Source organism: Hyalella azteca, unplaced genomic scaffold (genome assembly GCF_000764305.2).
Source record: "Hyalella azteca isolate HAZT.00-mixed unplaced genomic scaffold, Hazt_2.0.2 contig3061, whole genome shotgun sequence".
Lineage (NCBI taxonomy): Eukaryota > Metazoa > Arthropoda > Malacostraca > Amphipoda > Hyalellidae > Hyalella > Hyalella azteca.
Window position 1 is genome coordinate 1 of NW_025933315.1, and position 17,911 is coordinate 17,911.

Consider the following 17,911-nt stretch of genomic DNA (forward strand, 5'->3'; position numbering starts at 1 on the left):
GGTGCTGCAGTAGCAACGGTGGCACTTGCTGGTGCTGCAGTAGCAACGGTGGCACTTGCTGGTGCTGCAGTAGCAGGGGTACTGCAACAGTGCCGCTACTAACACAACAGGGACACATACTATTCCAAATTTTCAAAGATGCAACTGCCGCAGTTTAGTATTCCTCCCTCCGCCTGATGCTGCACGCTCTACGCCGCCGCACTGCCGACTCACTATTCCATATAATTTGCTCAGGAGTTCCCTCGTGCAACACCTTTGGCTAGGATTAAATACTTTTGCAGCGTTCTCCTATGGGCAAGTATTACTGACCGATGTTAACTGAAGAGACCGATCACTTGTCCACCTTAGATTCAATAATCAACTGAACTTACTGTTCATATTACAACCTAAATTAAAACCTGTGATGAACTACTCTTAAAGTATTCATCTTGTTGCGCAATTTCAGCCATAAGAACCAATTGCCTACGTTACTGGCGCGAGATGACGTGTCGTGTCGTGCAGGCGGTGGTGGTGGTGTGTCTGCTGTTCTACGTGTCTGACCTGCTGCTCGATGGCTTCGTCGTCAGAGAGTTCCTCTTGAATGGCGACATCAGGTACGTGAGGGCATCAGGTACGTGAGGGCATCAGGTACGTGAGGGCATCAGGTACGTGAGAAAGAACTTGGTATTCGTTCGTTACTTCAAACCTAAAGAACTTGGTATTCGTTCGTTACTTCAAACCTGAAGAACTTGGTATTCGTTACCTTCAAACCTGAAGAACTTGGTATTCACACAGTTGCGTCTGTATGAGGCCATGAGGGCCCTGACGTGGGGGCGAGTTGCGTGGAAACATAGAGCGTAGATAGAAATCTTGATTTGATAATATGAACAAGAGTTGGGCGAGAATTCGTGATGAAATAATCTTTTTGTTGCTTCCATGTCCTTTGTGCCAATTTTGTTCAGCGTTAAATTTTGTCAAGTCTACATAGGAGAAAACAAACACAAAAGAAGGTGGAAAATTGTAGAAACTCAATATTTTGTAGTGTAATTATTACTGAAATCAAGAAAACTGACGTTATATTGTGACTTCTATGTTTCGGCATCAAAATAAACTACAAATGTAACGGCTAAATTAGGAAAATTTTCTGTTTTCTGTATAAGAAAACGATCTGATTTTCCGGGTAAACTGCGTAATTTTGCGTGTAATGACTACTGGTAGCTAACTAGTGTCCGCCGTCCGGATGATCAATAGAAGGCAGAATGTATGACAAATTATTATTACTCTGAAAGACACAAGTTTCTAGTTTTCTTCCCGTCCTGACGATCATTCCTTGTCTATGGCCCACGTATATGACATGCAGGTTAGTTTAATTTAACAATGAGGCGCACACAAAAGCGTTGATGATCCAGTTAATAATGGCCGCTGAAGCACGGGCTTGCCGAGCTTTGTTTCGGTTTTATAGACAATTCCCCAAAAAAAAAATCGTATCAACGCACCTCAACAGCGAATCTCTCTTTTTCAAATATGCGGTAATCTGATCTCTTCATCATTTTATATTGATTTAAAGCGCATCGATAGTAGGAATTATCGATGTGTCATAGGCAAATTGCGGTTTCTTTACAGGCATATTCCACACACGCTATCGAGTATCGGCAGGTGTTGTCTGGTGAGCATCACCCGCCACACGCTCCACAACATCTACACACCGTCTGCAACACGCAACACCCCACTTGCATCACACCCACAACCCACTTGCATCACACCCACAACCCACTTGCATCACACCCACAACCCACTTGCATCACACCCACAACCCACTTGCATCACACCTACAATCCACTTGCATCACACCCACAACCCACTTGCATCACACCCACAACCCACTTGCATCACACCCACAACCCACTTGCATCACGCCCACAACCAGAGCTGGGCAGCGCTACTTTGAAATGTAGCGGCCGCTACCGCTACACCCACTAGATTGTAGCGGGCGCTACCGCTACCGCTACAGTAAAATGTAGCGCCGCTACATTAGCCGCTACAATGGCCAAAATTATTGGATATCTCTAAATATTTATTGTTCTGCTATTGGGATTTACTCATAAACATTTAATGATAATAAAATATTTTCAAAACATATCAATGCAACTTTATTGCAATTAACCTAACCGAACTAGTATGGGTTAGATGCAGTAAATAAAAGTTACAGTTATTTTTATGTTTTGCCTTCCCTACATGGATGTCTACTTTAATCTACCAATCTCAAAAATTCCCCACATATATATAAAATCAGTCTCCAATTTGTATATACAGTGGGGGGAAATAAATATTCGTACACTTGAAAAATCGTATTTTAATGTATGTAAGTACACAAACTTAACAGGAAAAGTGATTCAGCATCTGCAAATCATTGGTCGAGACGTATAGAAATAGACTGGTGTCTGTTGAGCTGAATAAAGGGTATTCAACCAAGTATTAAATTAAAATAATGTGGCTTTATTGTTTTGTACGAATACTTTTTTCACCCCGAAAAGTGAACATGTTGCATTGTTTTTTGTTGCATTGAGATTTAATTTCTTTTGATAGTATTTTTGAATACTATGCGTCTCTATACATAATTTAAATCACTTTTCCTGTTAAGTTTGTGTACTTACATACATTAAAATACGATTTTTCAAGTGTACGAATATTTATTTCCCCCCACTGTATATGTGGATTATTTTTGAGATTGGTAGATTAAAGTAGACATCCGTGTAAGAAGGTGAAACATAAGAATAACTGTGTAAAAATGACTGCAAGCAAACTGAAACATGAAAAAAATACCTGTAAGAGGTAACTGGTAACAACTTAACAAGTAACAACAACATGTTGACACTAGTAACGGGCTGAGGTTGACAACATTACACCGAAATCTTTCGTACAGTTTTTTTTCTGTAATTTATATTATGTATGTATCATGCTGGCTTTTAAATAATATTTAATAGTATTAAATAAAATCTAAAGGCTTTATCTATAAATGTAGCGGTAACGCTGTAGCGGCAAAACCTCGTATCGCTGCTTAAATATGTAGCGGCCGCTAGTAGCGGACGCTACATGTAGCGCGCTACTGCCCACCTGTCTCTACCACAAGCCTCATCTCTACCACAATCCTCATCTCTACCACAAGCCTCATCTCTACCAAAAGCCTCTCCTCTTTGAGAAGACATGGTTGCAACGAGAGAGTAATGATTGAAAAGTCTAGTGTGGAAAAAGATCTCGGAGTTTATGTTGACAAGGAGCTGAAATTTTCTAAGCATGTTGAAACGCAAGCTAACACATCCAACAAACTTCTTGGACTAATCAGACGCTCATACGAGTTTCTAGATGCAGAAGCGATGAAACAGTTGTTTGTTGCAGTCGTGCGCCCGAATCAAGAGTTTGGAAACGTTGTGTGGTCACCGAGATTCGAAAAGGACAGAAATTTAATAGAGAATGTTCAAAGACATGCAACAAGGATAATTCCAGGCTTGAAGGGCAAGTCCTATGAAGAAAGATTGAAGATTATGAAGCTTCCAAGCCTCAGTTATCGACGTCTGCGTGGGGACCTCATTGAAGTATACAAGTATACTCATATTCTATACAAGGTCCCTGAAGGGTTACTAGAATTTGAAACAAGAACCAACACCAGGGGCCACGGATATAAGCTAAAAAATTGCGCTGCAACTTCTCCACGCGACAAAATTTCTTCTCGCTTCGAATCACCGACATGTGGAACAGCCTCCCCGATGACATCGTTGGCGCTCCAAGTATGAACGCGNCTAGATGTGTATAAGAGACAGAGTTTAGATCTATGAACAAGACACGAAATGGAAAAGAATCGGCGACAGGCCACATCAGGCCTACACTTCAGAGCCGACATCACTATGTTATGTTATGTTTCTCTACCACAAGCCTCATCTCTACCACCAGCCTCATGTAACGCCACTAGATGGCACTAGGGGCGGTCACGTTAGTAAACACTGAGGTGTTGGTAATCTGCCAGAGGCCGGCCGTCAGAGCGGCAGAGCCATTCTGGTCAGTTACCTAGTAGAAGTGACAAGGTGCGGTGTGTTTTGATTCGTGATGCAGAAGCCGCGTGACGGTTGCCTTCTCATTGAGCTTCTGTTTACCTTATAAGCTATCGGTGGCTGTGAGTGAAAGATAAATTTGGTTTATCTGTACTCGGATAACACTTCTCCTATCTTATGAACGGTGAACCGAGCTAGATACACCTCAACTTCCTAGAGAAATGAGTTTCTTTACATCTAACAACGACTTCACTATTTTTCAACACGTTAAGCATAAGCAGATATATTTTTTATCTTGGTATATTCTTAGTGTTAGCCGGATTTTTCTGCATACTGTGCGTCTTATATATGTTGTTGACGGTAGGCTATATTCTTATAACTATGTTGAGTGACATAGGTAATCAATTTATTTCTTTAACTCGCCCAAAAATTGATGAGCATTCAGATATCAGTTAAATTCTCTCGCGGTCATCATTACCACAGTAAGCCTGTAAGGTTCAGTTTCGTGGCTGGTCACATGGTGCAACTCGTGTACTTGCCTTCATGCTAATCGTCCCTGAACGCTGATGTAGTAATTAAGGCACCTCTGACTAACCCGTGTGAATGCATATTAGTGCATAATTAATGCATATAGTCAGCCAATGAAGAATTTAGGCTAACGATTAGGGTTAGCTGCGAACCTTTAATTTCGAGCATGCAGCAACTTCTAGCCTATATGTTGCCCTGTAATATATAAAATTCGTCCTGTAAGTACGAGTTTATTGCAGAGCAAATATGGTGCTTAGTATTCATCTCAGCCTTTCAGTTACTTTTTAGGTACTTCCCTCCCTTAGAAGCAGCAGGACACGTTCATTCATGGCGAAATACTTTTCTTAGTGACGCACGACCATCCTGTAAACTGCCATAGTGCCCGATGGCACGTGGCAGTTACTAAATTGATGGGGCAGTCTGGCTGTTAAATCTTGAATTGCTATGCAGGATTTACCCAACCCTCAGTTCGCAGCTCCAGTGTTCGCGAGTTAAAGCTCTTCTGCTTGATCTGACTGCGAAATATCTCAATATAATAATTAGTCGGTCGTCAAGGATACAAAACTGATTTACACTATATATTTCTTTTATTTCACTGAAATATTCAAGCTCTCCAAAGGTTGACCATCGAATTACAGTCGCTTTCAATTTAACATTTTATCATCGTGAAAATCGATTTTGATTCGAAAGAGGAGCTATTGGCAATTACTGAATCAATTAACTAGCTACGAAAGCGCGTTGCACTCAAATTTTTAGAGCTCACAAATAAATATTGGACTACCGAAATATCTTACAAATTGAACTCTAAAATTACAACGAAATGAAATCTCACACTCGCCACACTGCGCTGCCGCAGTTGCCATACCAATATATAGCAGTAACGCAGCACTGCGTATGCAATTATTGCAGCGCGCTCAAATGACCACTGCTTCCGTTCGCCAAACTAAAAGTCGTAACGAGAGGTGTCCTTTACCCTTAAGGTATGGTGTCCTTCAGCTATATAATTACCGTAGGCGTAGGCATCTTTTGCCAGTCTTTTTGATGTAATGCCTGGCCACTTTTCACTTGAGGGCTTATTTATATTCTACCTTAACAGCAGACAAAAACGTGCTCAAAATCCTCTAATTCACAATAACTATTCCTACCTGATTAACCTCGAATCAATCCGGTTGTGCAAGAAACAAAGATCAACTGACAAATAGCACATTTGCGTTCGATTTCTCCGCCTGCATGACTGAAGTTTTACTTCGTTTTTAGCAATATCGGCTCCTGCTGGCCGGCGTTATAGGTATCCTGTCGTACCAAGACCGTGATAACACCCATGCAGGCACTCAACTGCCAGCCATGTGTGCTGCAGGGAACCCACCCGACAACGCCACTCCGGAGTGATGAAGTTGTTGATATGAGACGTGGCTTGTCGCAGACACTCTATTAGATTGAATACATGACGAGATTTTAACTTGCTAAGTTCTTTGTGATTTAAAATTTCAATGCATATCTTTTACTTGCAATTAATCAGTCAAACAACTGTACGCTGGCCTAGAGATGACAAATAAAATGTCCTTGTAAGTTAGCACGTGCCATTGTTTGATCTCTCGTAAGCGACCTGTAATTTGAGATAAACAATTGACTGGTTCGTTAATGCACTCTATTAATATAAACAGGCATAATTATGGCTTGTGTGGGTTGGTAAACAATCTTATGATAATACTTTTGCAGTAGTGCGACCTGTGTCATTTCTGGATCAAACTACGAACGCCTTCTTGGAAAACTTGCATCAACATTTATGCAGACATGATCTGCCTCTTGAACGAATATCTTTAACTTAATTTTCGTTTTCATTCCACCTCAATGTAATTTCTTTTCCATGGCTGTGGTAACGCAGCAAGAAAAATAGAGGAGGGACAGAGCATGAAAGCCGGAAATCCTTGCGTCAAATTTCATGGAAAATGTTTCCCGTTGCTGCGACAACACCGACCGCTCAGCGTGTGCTTCTGCCGTTCTGGCGGCCTCGCGCAGGCCGTCTTCAATGTCATTCCGTTGTTTGTTTGATAATAATTGCAATGGATATCTGTACTTGTTGGGTCGATTGCTGCGTTATCGTCAATCTGCGAGTGTTCAGTTAAAAAGCCATGTTTGAGCCCCTCATCTTCCTGAATCTTAGTCATTTACAATGGGTTAGGTAAAGGGCATCATTGTCTGACCGAATAGTTTCGCGACCAAATTCATCAAAATTATTGCGATGCTCTCGTGTGAGTCGTGTAAGTATTTGTATTCAGAAGTCCTAGAATACAAAATGGTGTGTTGTATATAATGTTTTACGGTCGCGGAAGCTACGGCCTTGTTATTCATTAATGTAATTTTGTTTGCTACTTCCAGATAACTTGTTCTAATATTAATGGTGTTTGACTTGCCAATTGTCTGATAATTGTCATTTTTTATGTTATTTAAACCAGTTTATTAGGGCTAATGCTAATAATTTTACTCATGTATTTGTTGTAAGCCTTCGAATTTTGAAGCATTAACCGCAAACAGTCGCATTACACTCAGCCATCAAGACCTCTCTTCGACTTGATAAGGAAGAGTGATCAGTGAAGCACCTCCCTGGTCCGCCATCTCTACGGCCACAGCCATGTCCGTAGAGGCTTCTGAACACCGCCACGTGGCTTTCTTGAAGCCCCCCAGCGAGCCTGAAGAAGTGGACGACGATGCGGCGCAGCTTCCGCAGTCGTCGGATGACGAGGCGGGCGACACGCCCACCGCCTTCGCTGGCGGCGCGCGGCGACTGCGGCAGGGCAGCGAGGCCGACCCCCCCGCACTACACATGGAGTTCACGCGCTGGCGGGAGGTGAGGGAGTGGTGGGGGTAGGGGGGTGTTGTGGGGGATGTGATGGGGTTAGCGGGGGGTGTTATGGAGCTAGGAGGGATGTGATGGAGCTAGGGAGGATATGATGGAGCTAGGAGGGATGTGATGGGGCTAGGAGAGATGTGAAGGGGCTAGGAGGGATGTGATGGGGCTAGGTCTGCAGGGAGTTACGGCCACTGCAGGGAGTTACGGCCACTACAGAAAGTTACGGCCACTGCAGGGAGTTACGGCCACTGCAGGTAGTTACGGCCACCGCAGGGAGTTACGGCCACCGCAGGGAGTTACGGCCACCGCAGGGAGTTACGGCCACTGCAGGGAGTTACGGCCACTGCAGGGAGTTACGGCCACTGCAGGGAGTTACGGCCACCGCAGGGAGTTACGGCCACCGCAGGGAGTTACGGCCACCGCAGGGAGTTACGGCCACAGCAGGGAGTTACGGCCACCGCAGGGAGTTACGGCCGCTGCAGGGAGTTACGGCCACTGCAGGGAGTTACGGCCACTGCAGGGAGTTACGGCCACTAGTTACGGCCACAGCAGGGAGTTACGGCCACTGCAGGGAGTTACGGCCACTGCAGGGAGTTACGGCCACTGCAGGGAGTTACGGCCACTGCAGGGAGTTACGGCCACTACAGAAAGTTACGGCCACTGCAGGGAGTTACGGCCACCGCAGGGAGTTACGGCCACCGCAGGGAGTAACGGTTCTTATCACGGCAGCTACAGAGCAGGCTGGGGCCGCTATCACTTCTTATCAGGGTCGCTGATAACGCGCGCTGATAGCAGCAGTCCGCTCTGATGAAGAGCCGCCTAACGAGCTCTTAATTATGAATTAGCTTCAATATTCTGCCATTATTGTTATCATCGTTAAAAAATTCGAAGCATCTCGATTTACACATAAAGTTTGATGATCTTGTTTTGATCGTAATTTCCATCAAAAACTTTTCACATAATTAGGCTAATTCACATAAATAAGCGACGAATCCAGCTAATTTTCACCAAAAAATATAGCTATTTCGTAACTCTTCTGTCGGTCTTTCTGCATTCTGGACACGTCCGAGGTACAAGCGCCCCTACCACCCTGACAGTCGCATGTAGTAACGGTGGCACTTGCTGGTGCTGCAGTAGCAACGGTGGCACTTGCAGGTGCTGCAGTAGCAACGGTGGCACTTGCTGGTGCTGCAGTAGCAACGGTGGCACTTGCTGGTGCTGCAGTAGCAACGGTGGCACTTGCTGGTGCTGCAGTAGCAACGGTGGCACTTGCTGGTGCTGCAGTAGCAACGGTGGCACTTGCTGGTGCTGCAGTAGCAACGGTGGCACTTGCTGGTGCTGCAGTAGCAACGGTGGCACTTGCTGGTGCTGCAGTAGCAGGGGTACTGCAACAGTGCCGCTACTAACACAACAGGGACACATACTATTCCAAATTTTCAAAGATGCAACTGCCGCAGTTTAGTATTCCTCCCTCCGCCTGATGCTGCACGCTCTACGCCGCCGCACTGCCGACTCACTATTCCATATAATTTGCTCAGGAGTTCCCTCGTGCAACACCTTTGGCTAGGATTAAATACTTTTGCAGCGTTCTCCTATGGGCAAGTATTACTGACCGATGTTAACTGAAGAGACCGATCACTTGTCCACCTTAGATTCAATAATCAACTGAACTTACTGTTCATATTACAACCTAAATTAAAACCTGTGATGAACTACTCTTAAAGTATTCATCTTGTTGCGCAATTTCAGCCATAAGAACCAATTGCCTACGTTACTGGCGCGAGATGACGTGTCGTGTCGTGCAGGCGGTGGTGGTGGTGTGTCTGCTGTTCTACGTGTCTGACCTGCTGCTCGATGGCTTCGTCGTCAGAGAGTTCCTCTTGAATGGCGACATCAGGTACGTGAGGGCATCAGGTACGTGAGGGCATCAGGTACGTGAGGGCATCAGGTACGTGAGGGCATCAGGTACGTGAGGGCATCAGGTACGTGAGGGCATCAGGTACGTGAGGGCATCAGGTACGTGAGGGCATCAGGTACGTGAGGGCATCAGGTACGTGAGGGCATCAGGTACGTGAGGGCATCAGGTACGTGAGGGCATCAGGTACGTGAGGGCATCAGGTACGTTATGTCATCATGTACGTCATGTCATCAGGTACGTCATGTCAGGCATGGGAGATCGGATACTCTACGTGTAGTACGTGTAAACTATTTACACTACCTAATATACGTGCGAGCTGAGATGCTGTTGGCAACAGTTGCTAAGGCGACACGAAGCTGCGCGCCGCCAAATGTTACCGCGGCCTAAGTGACGCCATACATAGTGATAAATCACTGTTTTTTAGAATCGGTTCAATTTAATTTCCCCATTTACTCGATATTTAATCCAATATCTTGTATATGCTAATGATGCTATGTTGTTATCCATGATGATACTTTGCTCGTCTACTAATAGGACTTAAAATTGAACTTGAGAAAGAGTTTAAAAAAAACTCTGCTTTGATACTGTGACGCCATAGTTTTCGACTTATATCGCGTACAGGCCAAACTTCATCATTCATGCTAGACTTTGATGGCATTCATTCATTGCTTCATTTGATCAGATTATTTGCCAACATTTCTATGCTGCAATATATTGCAAAGTATGCTTTGTTTGGTAATATAGTGTGCTAAATAATATAATAAATGATAGTGTGATGATAGTGATATAAATAAATAAATGATATTGTGATGATATCGATATAAATAAATAAATGATAGTATGATGATAGTTATATAAATAAATAAATGATGATGTAATGAAGCAATATATTGTATGACTTGTAATGATACAGCGATGATAGAACCCACAATGATACTGGTTCACTGTCCTGCTGTATGATTCAGGCAGGCGTGGTTCACCGGGTTCTGCATGATGGTTCCGAACTTCTACGCCGGGTACAAGTCCCTGCAGTGGTGAGTACTGCGTGTGGTGGTGAGTGCTGCGTGTGGTGGTGAGTACTGCGTGTGGTGGTGAGTACTGCGTGTGGTGGTGTTGCTCAGGTGAGCCTCCTGCTCAGGTGAGCCTCTTGCTCAGGCGAGCCTCCTGCTCAGGTGAGCCTCTTGCTCAGGCGAGCCTCCTGCTCGCCTCTTCTTGTCCAACCTCGTACCTTTATGTACCACCGCGTCCGCAGGCACCACTTCGTACCCTTATCTACCGTCGCGTACCCCGCAGATATTGGTATAGGGTGCGCGTTGACCTCAGATCAAGACCGTCAGGTCGGTCCTCCACGCGGCATAAAAATATTTTGCTTATTATAAAAAAAAAACGAAATAAAAGTTCACGTCGTACTCAGCAGTTTATAAAAGTTCGATTAAAAAGTATTCATTACAATCCTAATCGACTATAACATTCATTGATGCATGTCAACGTCCTAAACAAACAGAAATCATGTACCAAAACCATGTACCGGCACGGTCTCCATCGCCTTCCCACCCTCCTCTCTCTCAACCCTCCATTCCTCAAGACCCCACTCTTATCATCCTCCTCCTCTCCCTCATCCTCCACACGCTTTCCACATATCTCTTCACACTCTCAAACAGCCGCAGTTGCTCCCTCAGACAGACCCGTAATTATTGCCATCCACTCTTTGCTTGTTAATATCCACTTGCCATCCACTCTTCGTTAATCTCACCTCTCTCATTCAGAATCATCTCCATCATAGACTGACGCTCTCTCATACGCCCCACATTCCATCAAGTGCTCCACAGTTTCCTTCTCATCCCCATCACACATAAAACATTTATCTTCCCTCCTCTCATTCCACCTATACACCTAGCGCGCCTGCCCTAACACAAAACAGAAGGTCCCCACCTCTACTACCATCATACATACATTCATATTTTGGCATCACTTTCATCTGATACAGTCTTAGACCTTAGAGTGTCCTTTCCCTCCATTCCTTGCTTCCACACCTTCAGCCCATAGTCTTTCACTCGCTTATTTATTTCTCTTTTCCAGTCTTCTTCATCCCACACTACGTATCCCAACCACACCCCGTACTGTCACCACCCATCCGTCTTTTGGCCCAGCCGGTCCATGGCGCGCCCATGCTTCATGCATGCCACACTTACGCACTACTGCCCAACATCTGCGTGCCCATTTACTCACCTTCATGTTCCACATATACATCTTTTGTGCCCAGCGTTCATCGCACATTTGCTCCAGTCTCACGTTATACCTGAAAACTGCTCTCATTCTTCTTTCCCTAAAGGTACTTCAACCCATGTCTCCTCTCAGGGCCTCTACCGCAGTCCACCTGGGGGCTCCTAGTGCCAATCTCGCCACTTTATTCTGTACCAATTCCAATTTATCTAGCTCATCATCACTATATGTTATCACATCCAATCCATACATATTACTAGGAACTGCTACACTCTCACTCACACTCCACTCAATACTTCATTCTTGCTCGCTCTCACTTTCGCTGCATTTCCAAGTATACCCAACCATTGATTTGCCTTACTTAAATTCGCAGCCTTTCTTTTCTGACATCCCTCCTGGTAATTATACAAACATCTCTAATTAATTATAGTCATTTGTCCTAACAATCTCATTCCCTCCCAACATCCACACTCTGCTCATATCCTCAACCGATCCATTCACAACAAGTACTCGGCTCTTTACCGCACTGAATCGCACAATGAAGTTACTCCCATACTCAGTCTCACAGTCCGGCATACTTCGTAGTTCTTTGCTATTTTCACTCATAATCACAGCATAATCAGCATACAGAAGCATTTTTCACCTTTCGTAGCCTACACGCACACCAACATACATCATCCTCACCCTCATAGCCATCTCTTCTGTGTAAACGTTAACGAGAAACGGAGACAGGATTCATTTTTGTCGTACGCCTCTCCAGCTCCTCATCCAGTCCGTCTCCATATCCCCCAGTCTATGTTTTACTCTAGTATTCACGTACGTACTTCTCACGAGCCTCGCATATTTTTCACTCATTCCAATTTTTCCCAGTGTTGGACTAAGTAGTTCTCCATTAACCCGTTCCTACGCTTCCACGTCCCCATATAGCAACATCATGTGTCCCGCAGTTTGTATCACGTACCTCTATTATACCACCACGAACTCCGCAGGTACTACCACGTACCTCCACATGCTCCACAGGCACTATCACTTACCTCCACATGCTCCACAGGCACTACCACGTACCTCCACATGCTCCACAGGCACTACCTCGTACCTCCACATGCTCCACAGGCACTATCACGTACCCTCACGTGCCCCGCAGCTACTACCTCGTACCCCCACGTGCCCCGCAGATACTATCACGTGCTGCGCTACGGCTACAACTCGCGTGCGGCCGCGGAGGCGGGCGACGGGCGGCGGCAGCGGCAGCTGATGACGCAGTTCTTAGCGGAGAGCGCCGAGGTCGCGATGCTGAGACTCTTCATAATCTTCCTCGAGGACGCGCCGATTTGCGTCCTGAACCTGACGCAGGTCTTTCTGACGCGCCCTGAGGACATCGCGCACGGTGGGTTGTTGGGGAGGGTTGCTGGTGGTGGGTTAACGGGAGGTTCTGTTGGTAGTGTGTAAAGTGGTAAAATAAGGGTGGCCCAGTGGGTAAAGTTCAGAGTACCAAGAATGGAGCAGAGAGTCGCGGGTTCGATCGCAGCTCTGTGCGCCAGTTTCTGGTCAGAATCGGCGAGGAGGTCGAGCGGTTAAGCAGAGCAGAATTGTATCGGTGAGTTGCGAGTTCAAGACCACAAAATGCTGTGAATGTTCTGCGACGTTGAGAATCGGCGACAGGCCTACGGCCTTATAAACGCTGAAACCGCTATTATTATTATTATTAACTTAAGACGAGTCCTAGATAGCACTGCTTACGGCAGCGCTGGTGCGTCGCTGTCAAATATGCCTCCGATACCGGGACCCAAACTTGGGGATCCTGGGCCGAAGCCGCGCGTTCCAGCATCGCTTTTTGGTGCGTACAGCTCGGGGGACATCAACTAGCCGACACCAGTGCACAGCTCGGGGGACATCAACTAGCCAACACTAGTGCACAGCTGGGGGACATCAACTAGCCAACTCTAGTGCACAGCTTCATCAACTAGCCAACACTAGTGCACAGCTCGGGGGACATCAACTAGCCAACACTAGTGCACAGCTGGGGGACATCAACTAGCCAACACTAGTGCAGAGCTGGGGGACATCAACTAGCCAACACTAGTGCACAGCGGGGGGACATCAACTAGCCGATACTGGTACAATTGCAATTCTTATCACCAAACATCCTGAAAAACAAACATTCCCTTAGTATGCTGAATGCATGTAGGACATACTACAAGTGGTCAAAATCCGAAACGGTTTGCCTGATGTGAGCGCTTGTGGAAGTCGACATGTTCCACACACGTATTGTCGACTGCAGCGTCGCGACGAACAGCGAGACTAACATCAATTGTACTGCAGAGCCGCTGCGTGGTTCCTGTATTCCTTGAGAAATATATCCCCGTGTGGTACCCGCGGTACCTCGGGACACGCAGCTGGTTACTTTTGCAGTCCGTTGGCCACGTTTCCCACGTATGCGGGCTCGGTTTTACCTTGGATCCTTGTGATGTTGTCCTTTATAGCTTCCGGCTTCTTTGCTGTAACTTCGTTCCTTTGTTACAAACATGTAATGCAACTTGCATTTTCTATTTTTCCTGTTTTGTTCATCGCGCGTAAAATGTCTGAATGATCTTATGCCATAGAATTTTTTATGGATTGAGCTGTATTTAACCGGCTAAAATTAACTTGTAAAACGCTTGTTGAATTTATCTGGCCAAAGCTGACTGGGCCAGTTATGTTATCAATTCGTCAAGAGATATTTGAAAATGAAAGAAGCATCGAAAAAAACGAAGCAGCATTGGCAACACGACGGAACTGATAGTAAGTGCCCTATGATGCAGGATTTATGTGGGTAAAGCCCGATTAGGCTCCATAGACTGGTAGCAAAGAACCACATTATACGATCTACTTTGATATAAAAGTCATGCTCTCGCCAACTCTACATCGTTGAAGCAGTACGTAACGCGACCTAATAATGAAATATCTGTCTCGACCACAGTTGGGTTCGCTTTGGGTGTGGTAATAGCGAAGCTGTCGTGCAGCATCACCCTCGGTGTGGTGCACTACGTTTCTCTCACCAAAATCGCCTACCACGCAAGTCTCTACGAGATCACACTGTCCCTCCAGGCGCCTCGGTCCCGCAAGCAGGTAACCTCACTAGCACTTGGTGCTGGTTAATCTCCTCTTTCGGCAATTCTCTCCCTCACTTACCTTGAGTATTGAGAGTACGAATACTTACAAATTCACTACCTTGATTTCCAGATCGCAGTTATTGTATATTTGCCCATAGCCGCAATTGTCTTACTCTAGTCCCCTCTCTGCCGTAGTTGTCGTACTCATGTCTCCTCTCTGCCGCAGTTGTCGTACTCTTTCCCATGGTTGAACTATATAAGGTTGACCCACGAGAAGTTCCGTCTTTCAGTTCAGCCTTCTTGTTACGTCACGTAGATCGAGAAACGTAAACAAACCCGTCATTCCCATGCCTGATTGGTCGACTGGTTTGATCGCATTTCGGTGATTGGCTAATGTCCGTGACGTCACTGAGATCAGTGACGTCACAGGCGAACAACGAGCTACATCCGCAAAAGTGGGCTTCTGATGGGTCAACCTTATACTAGTTCAACCATGCTCTTTCCTCTCTGCCGCAGATGTCGTACGGATCAGACAAGGTTTCAGGCAGCACGTGCAACACTCGCTTGGTCGCCTCCCGCACCAGCAGACGGGAGCTGAAGCGCAAGAATTCACCACTTCTACCGACGCTGCCGAGCCTTGAAGACTTCCAGAAGCGCGCAGACTTCTCCCCGCTAGCGTATCTCTGCTTCTACCTCTGGCAGATCACCAACGTTGGTTAGTTGCCTGATGTGTGACGACTTTAGAACACACGTCTTCATCAATATCAACATAATTCTAACGATTCTTTTAATTGAAAATATTGCTATTGAAATCACCAACGTCACAGTCACTGAAAACTTCCGAATGATTATCATTAACAATGGAGTACGGAGGTGGCCCAGTGGTTAAAGTTCAGAGTATCAGGATTGGAGCAGAGAGGCGCGGGTTCGATCCCAGCTCTGTGCGCCAGTTTCTGGTCAGAATCGGCAAGAGGCCGGGCGGTTAATTAAGCACAGCAGAATTTGAATGGGCGAGTTGTGAGTTCGAGACCGCAACAAGCTGTGAATGTTCTGCGATGTTAAGAATCGGCGACAGGCCTAATAAACGCTGAAAGCGCTATTATTTATTATTATTATTATTTGCAACAACACTCACCGATGAAACACTTCTTCCATGATCATGATCCAATCCGCCTTAGAATAGTGTGTCACGAAGTTGCGTGAACTCCTTCAGGCTGTGCTGTTAACGGGGCCACGGCTGGTGCAGTGCTGGTTTGCTTGCGCTGCGCAAGTTCACGGCTCGTGCTGTGCTTTACACATGGTCACGACTGGTGCTGTACTCACTGTGCGCCAGCGTGCTGATGCTGTGCTGTGTACAGGGTCACGACTGGTGCTGTACTCGCAGTGCTGTGTACAGGGTCACGACTGGTGCTGTACTCGCTGTTCGCCAGCGTGTTGATGCTGTGCTGTGTACAGGGTCACGACTGGTGCTGTACTCGCTGTTCGCCAGCGTGCTGATGCAGTGGGTGCTGCTGCTGGCGGCGGTGCGCTGGATCATCAACACGGTGCTCATCCTCGTCGACAACCCCAACCTGTCGCTCGCAAACTGCGGCTACTTCGGCGGCGTCTACCTCTTCACCTTCGTCTCCACGTCCACGGCGCAGCAGGTGAGCACATCCCTAGGGCGGCAGCACATCCATGGTGTGGTTTGACTTGATGCGGCCAGGTAAGAGTGCGACTATATACAAATTCTTCCAGAGAAGAATAAAAAAAAATTTGAAGTTACGCAGTAAACAGCGAGTTGCACGAGCAGTGAGCATGTCGATGGAAAACCATCGAATATGTGATTGATTCATAAGTTTAAAGTACAGGTCATCCATAGACTAATAATTGAAGTGTAGATAAATGTATCTCTTACATACGAGGGCAATCAATATTACAGCCAACGTACACGAGCACTTTATGATGCTGTACTAATCTCGCAGTACATTCGCCTGATGCTGTACTATGCGCTGAACGCCATCGAGTGCACGGCGGTGGCGGTGATCTGGTGGACCAACGAGCCTGAGGTGCTCTACCACGTGATGGGCTTCAGCCTTCTGCTGGGGGGGACGGGTATGAGCGTCCTGCTGATGCTGCTCTACTACGGCGTGGCGCACCCTAACAGCAGAGACACTTGGGGCCGCAAATGGTGTCGCAAGATCACGAGTGGAGAGGTTGAGAGCAGCGACTTGTAGTGAACAAAGTCTTATGAGGTCCTCGCTTTGACAGGCTCAACGGTGAGGTCATCAATTAATTTATAACGTGGAGAACTAGTCCAATGTCAGTGTTTATGTTGAATGTATTTAGCTGTACCAAATGACAGTGCAACAATTAGATCATGTGGGTTGATTTCTTAAGACCTGGTAGATTTGCCAACAGAGGCATTCCGCCAGGTAGGAATGGACAGAGTATTGAACGAGCCCTCTAATGCATCTGCAACTTTTTCAATATTGCCAATGCATAACAGAACAAGACCATGGATAAAATATTTAAAACATCCAACAGAATTTCATATATTTTATTAGAAATTGCATACTGCAAAATACACGTTTACTTTTGTCAATTTCTTTTCCTTTCCTGATCAATATATGCTCTGAGAGAGAATACGTTTAATTAACAAAGGTAGAAACTATACTTTCCCATGGCAATATATTTGCAAGCAATCGAAGCGGGTAATAAACATAAGCAGATTGTATATCTTGTTAACCAATATTGACATCACTGGTGATGAACAACAACAAGCAACTGCTCTCAAAACATCTTTGTTCCTCAAAAATGTAACTACAAACTATTAATTGATCATTTGCAACTGGTATACGGCAACAAAATATTATTTCCTACTTGGCAAACGCCTCAAGTTCTACATAAACCCTTACCAGACACATTGCGGGCTTAATCACATCCAAGCCTCGCCGCTGTTAATCAATCCAAGTAGACATGACTATCACTGTTGATTCCTCTCTTGATCCCCAGCTCTAGTACCATTAACTTTTGTTCCTTCCTCTTCATGACATCGTTGTATACCACAGCGCTCCGGTCTTAATGTGCAAAATATCGTCGATATTTCCCCACAAAAATAATCACGTCTAGTCCACTTTGACCTCATAATTCTTAGTCATCTACGCTAGGGCTTCATTTTGGTTCAACGCTAATTGAAATAACTAAACAAGTCCAGTCGTTACCTTAATCTAGTATTCATATCGAAGCTAGAAATAACTGCATCCGCAGGCAACACATATTTACAAGAGGTGCG

At 45.6% G+C, this 17,911-nt stretch overlaps 1 protein-coding gene across 1 annotated transcript; it reads left to right on the forward strand.

Moving 5' to 3' along the window:
* Positions 1 to 6,932: 6,932 nt before the first annotated feature.
* Positions 6,933 to 17,221, forward strand: LOC108665588. Its single transcript, XM_047885765.1, has 9 exons — positions 6,933 to 7,401; positions 9,210 to 9,301; positions 10,288 to 10,356; positions 10,419 to 10,460; positions 12,721 to 12,932; positions 14,505 to 14,653; positions 15,154 to 15,352; positions 16,093 to 16,283; positions 16,602 to 17,221. Exons 1-9 carry the CDS (start codon positions 7,186 to 7,188, stop codon positions 16,851 to 16,853), a joined length of 1,422 nt encoding a protein of 473 aa, XP_047741721.1. The 5' UTR covers positions 6,933 to 7,185; the 3' UTR covers positions 16,854 to 17,221.
* The last annotated feature ends 690 nt before the right edge of the window (positions 17,222 to 17,911 follow it).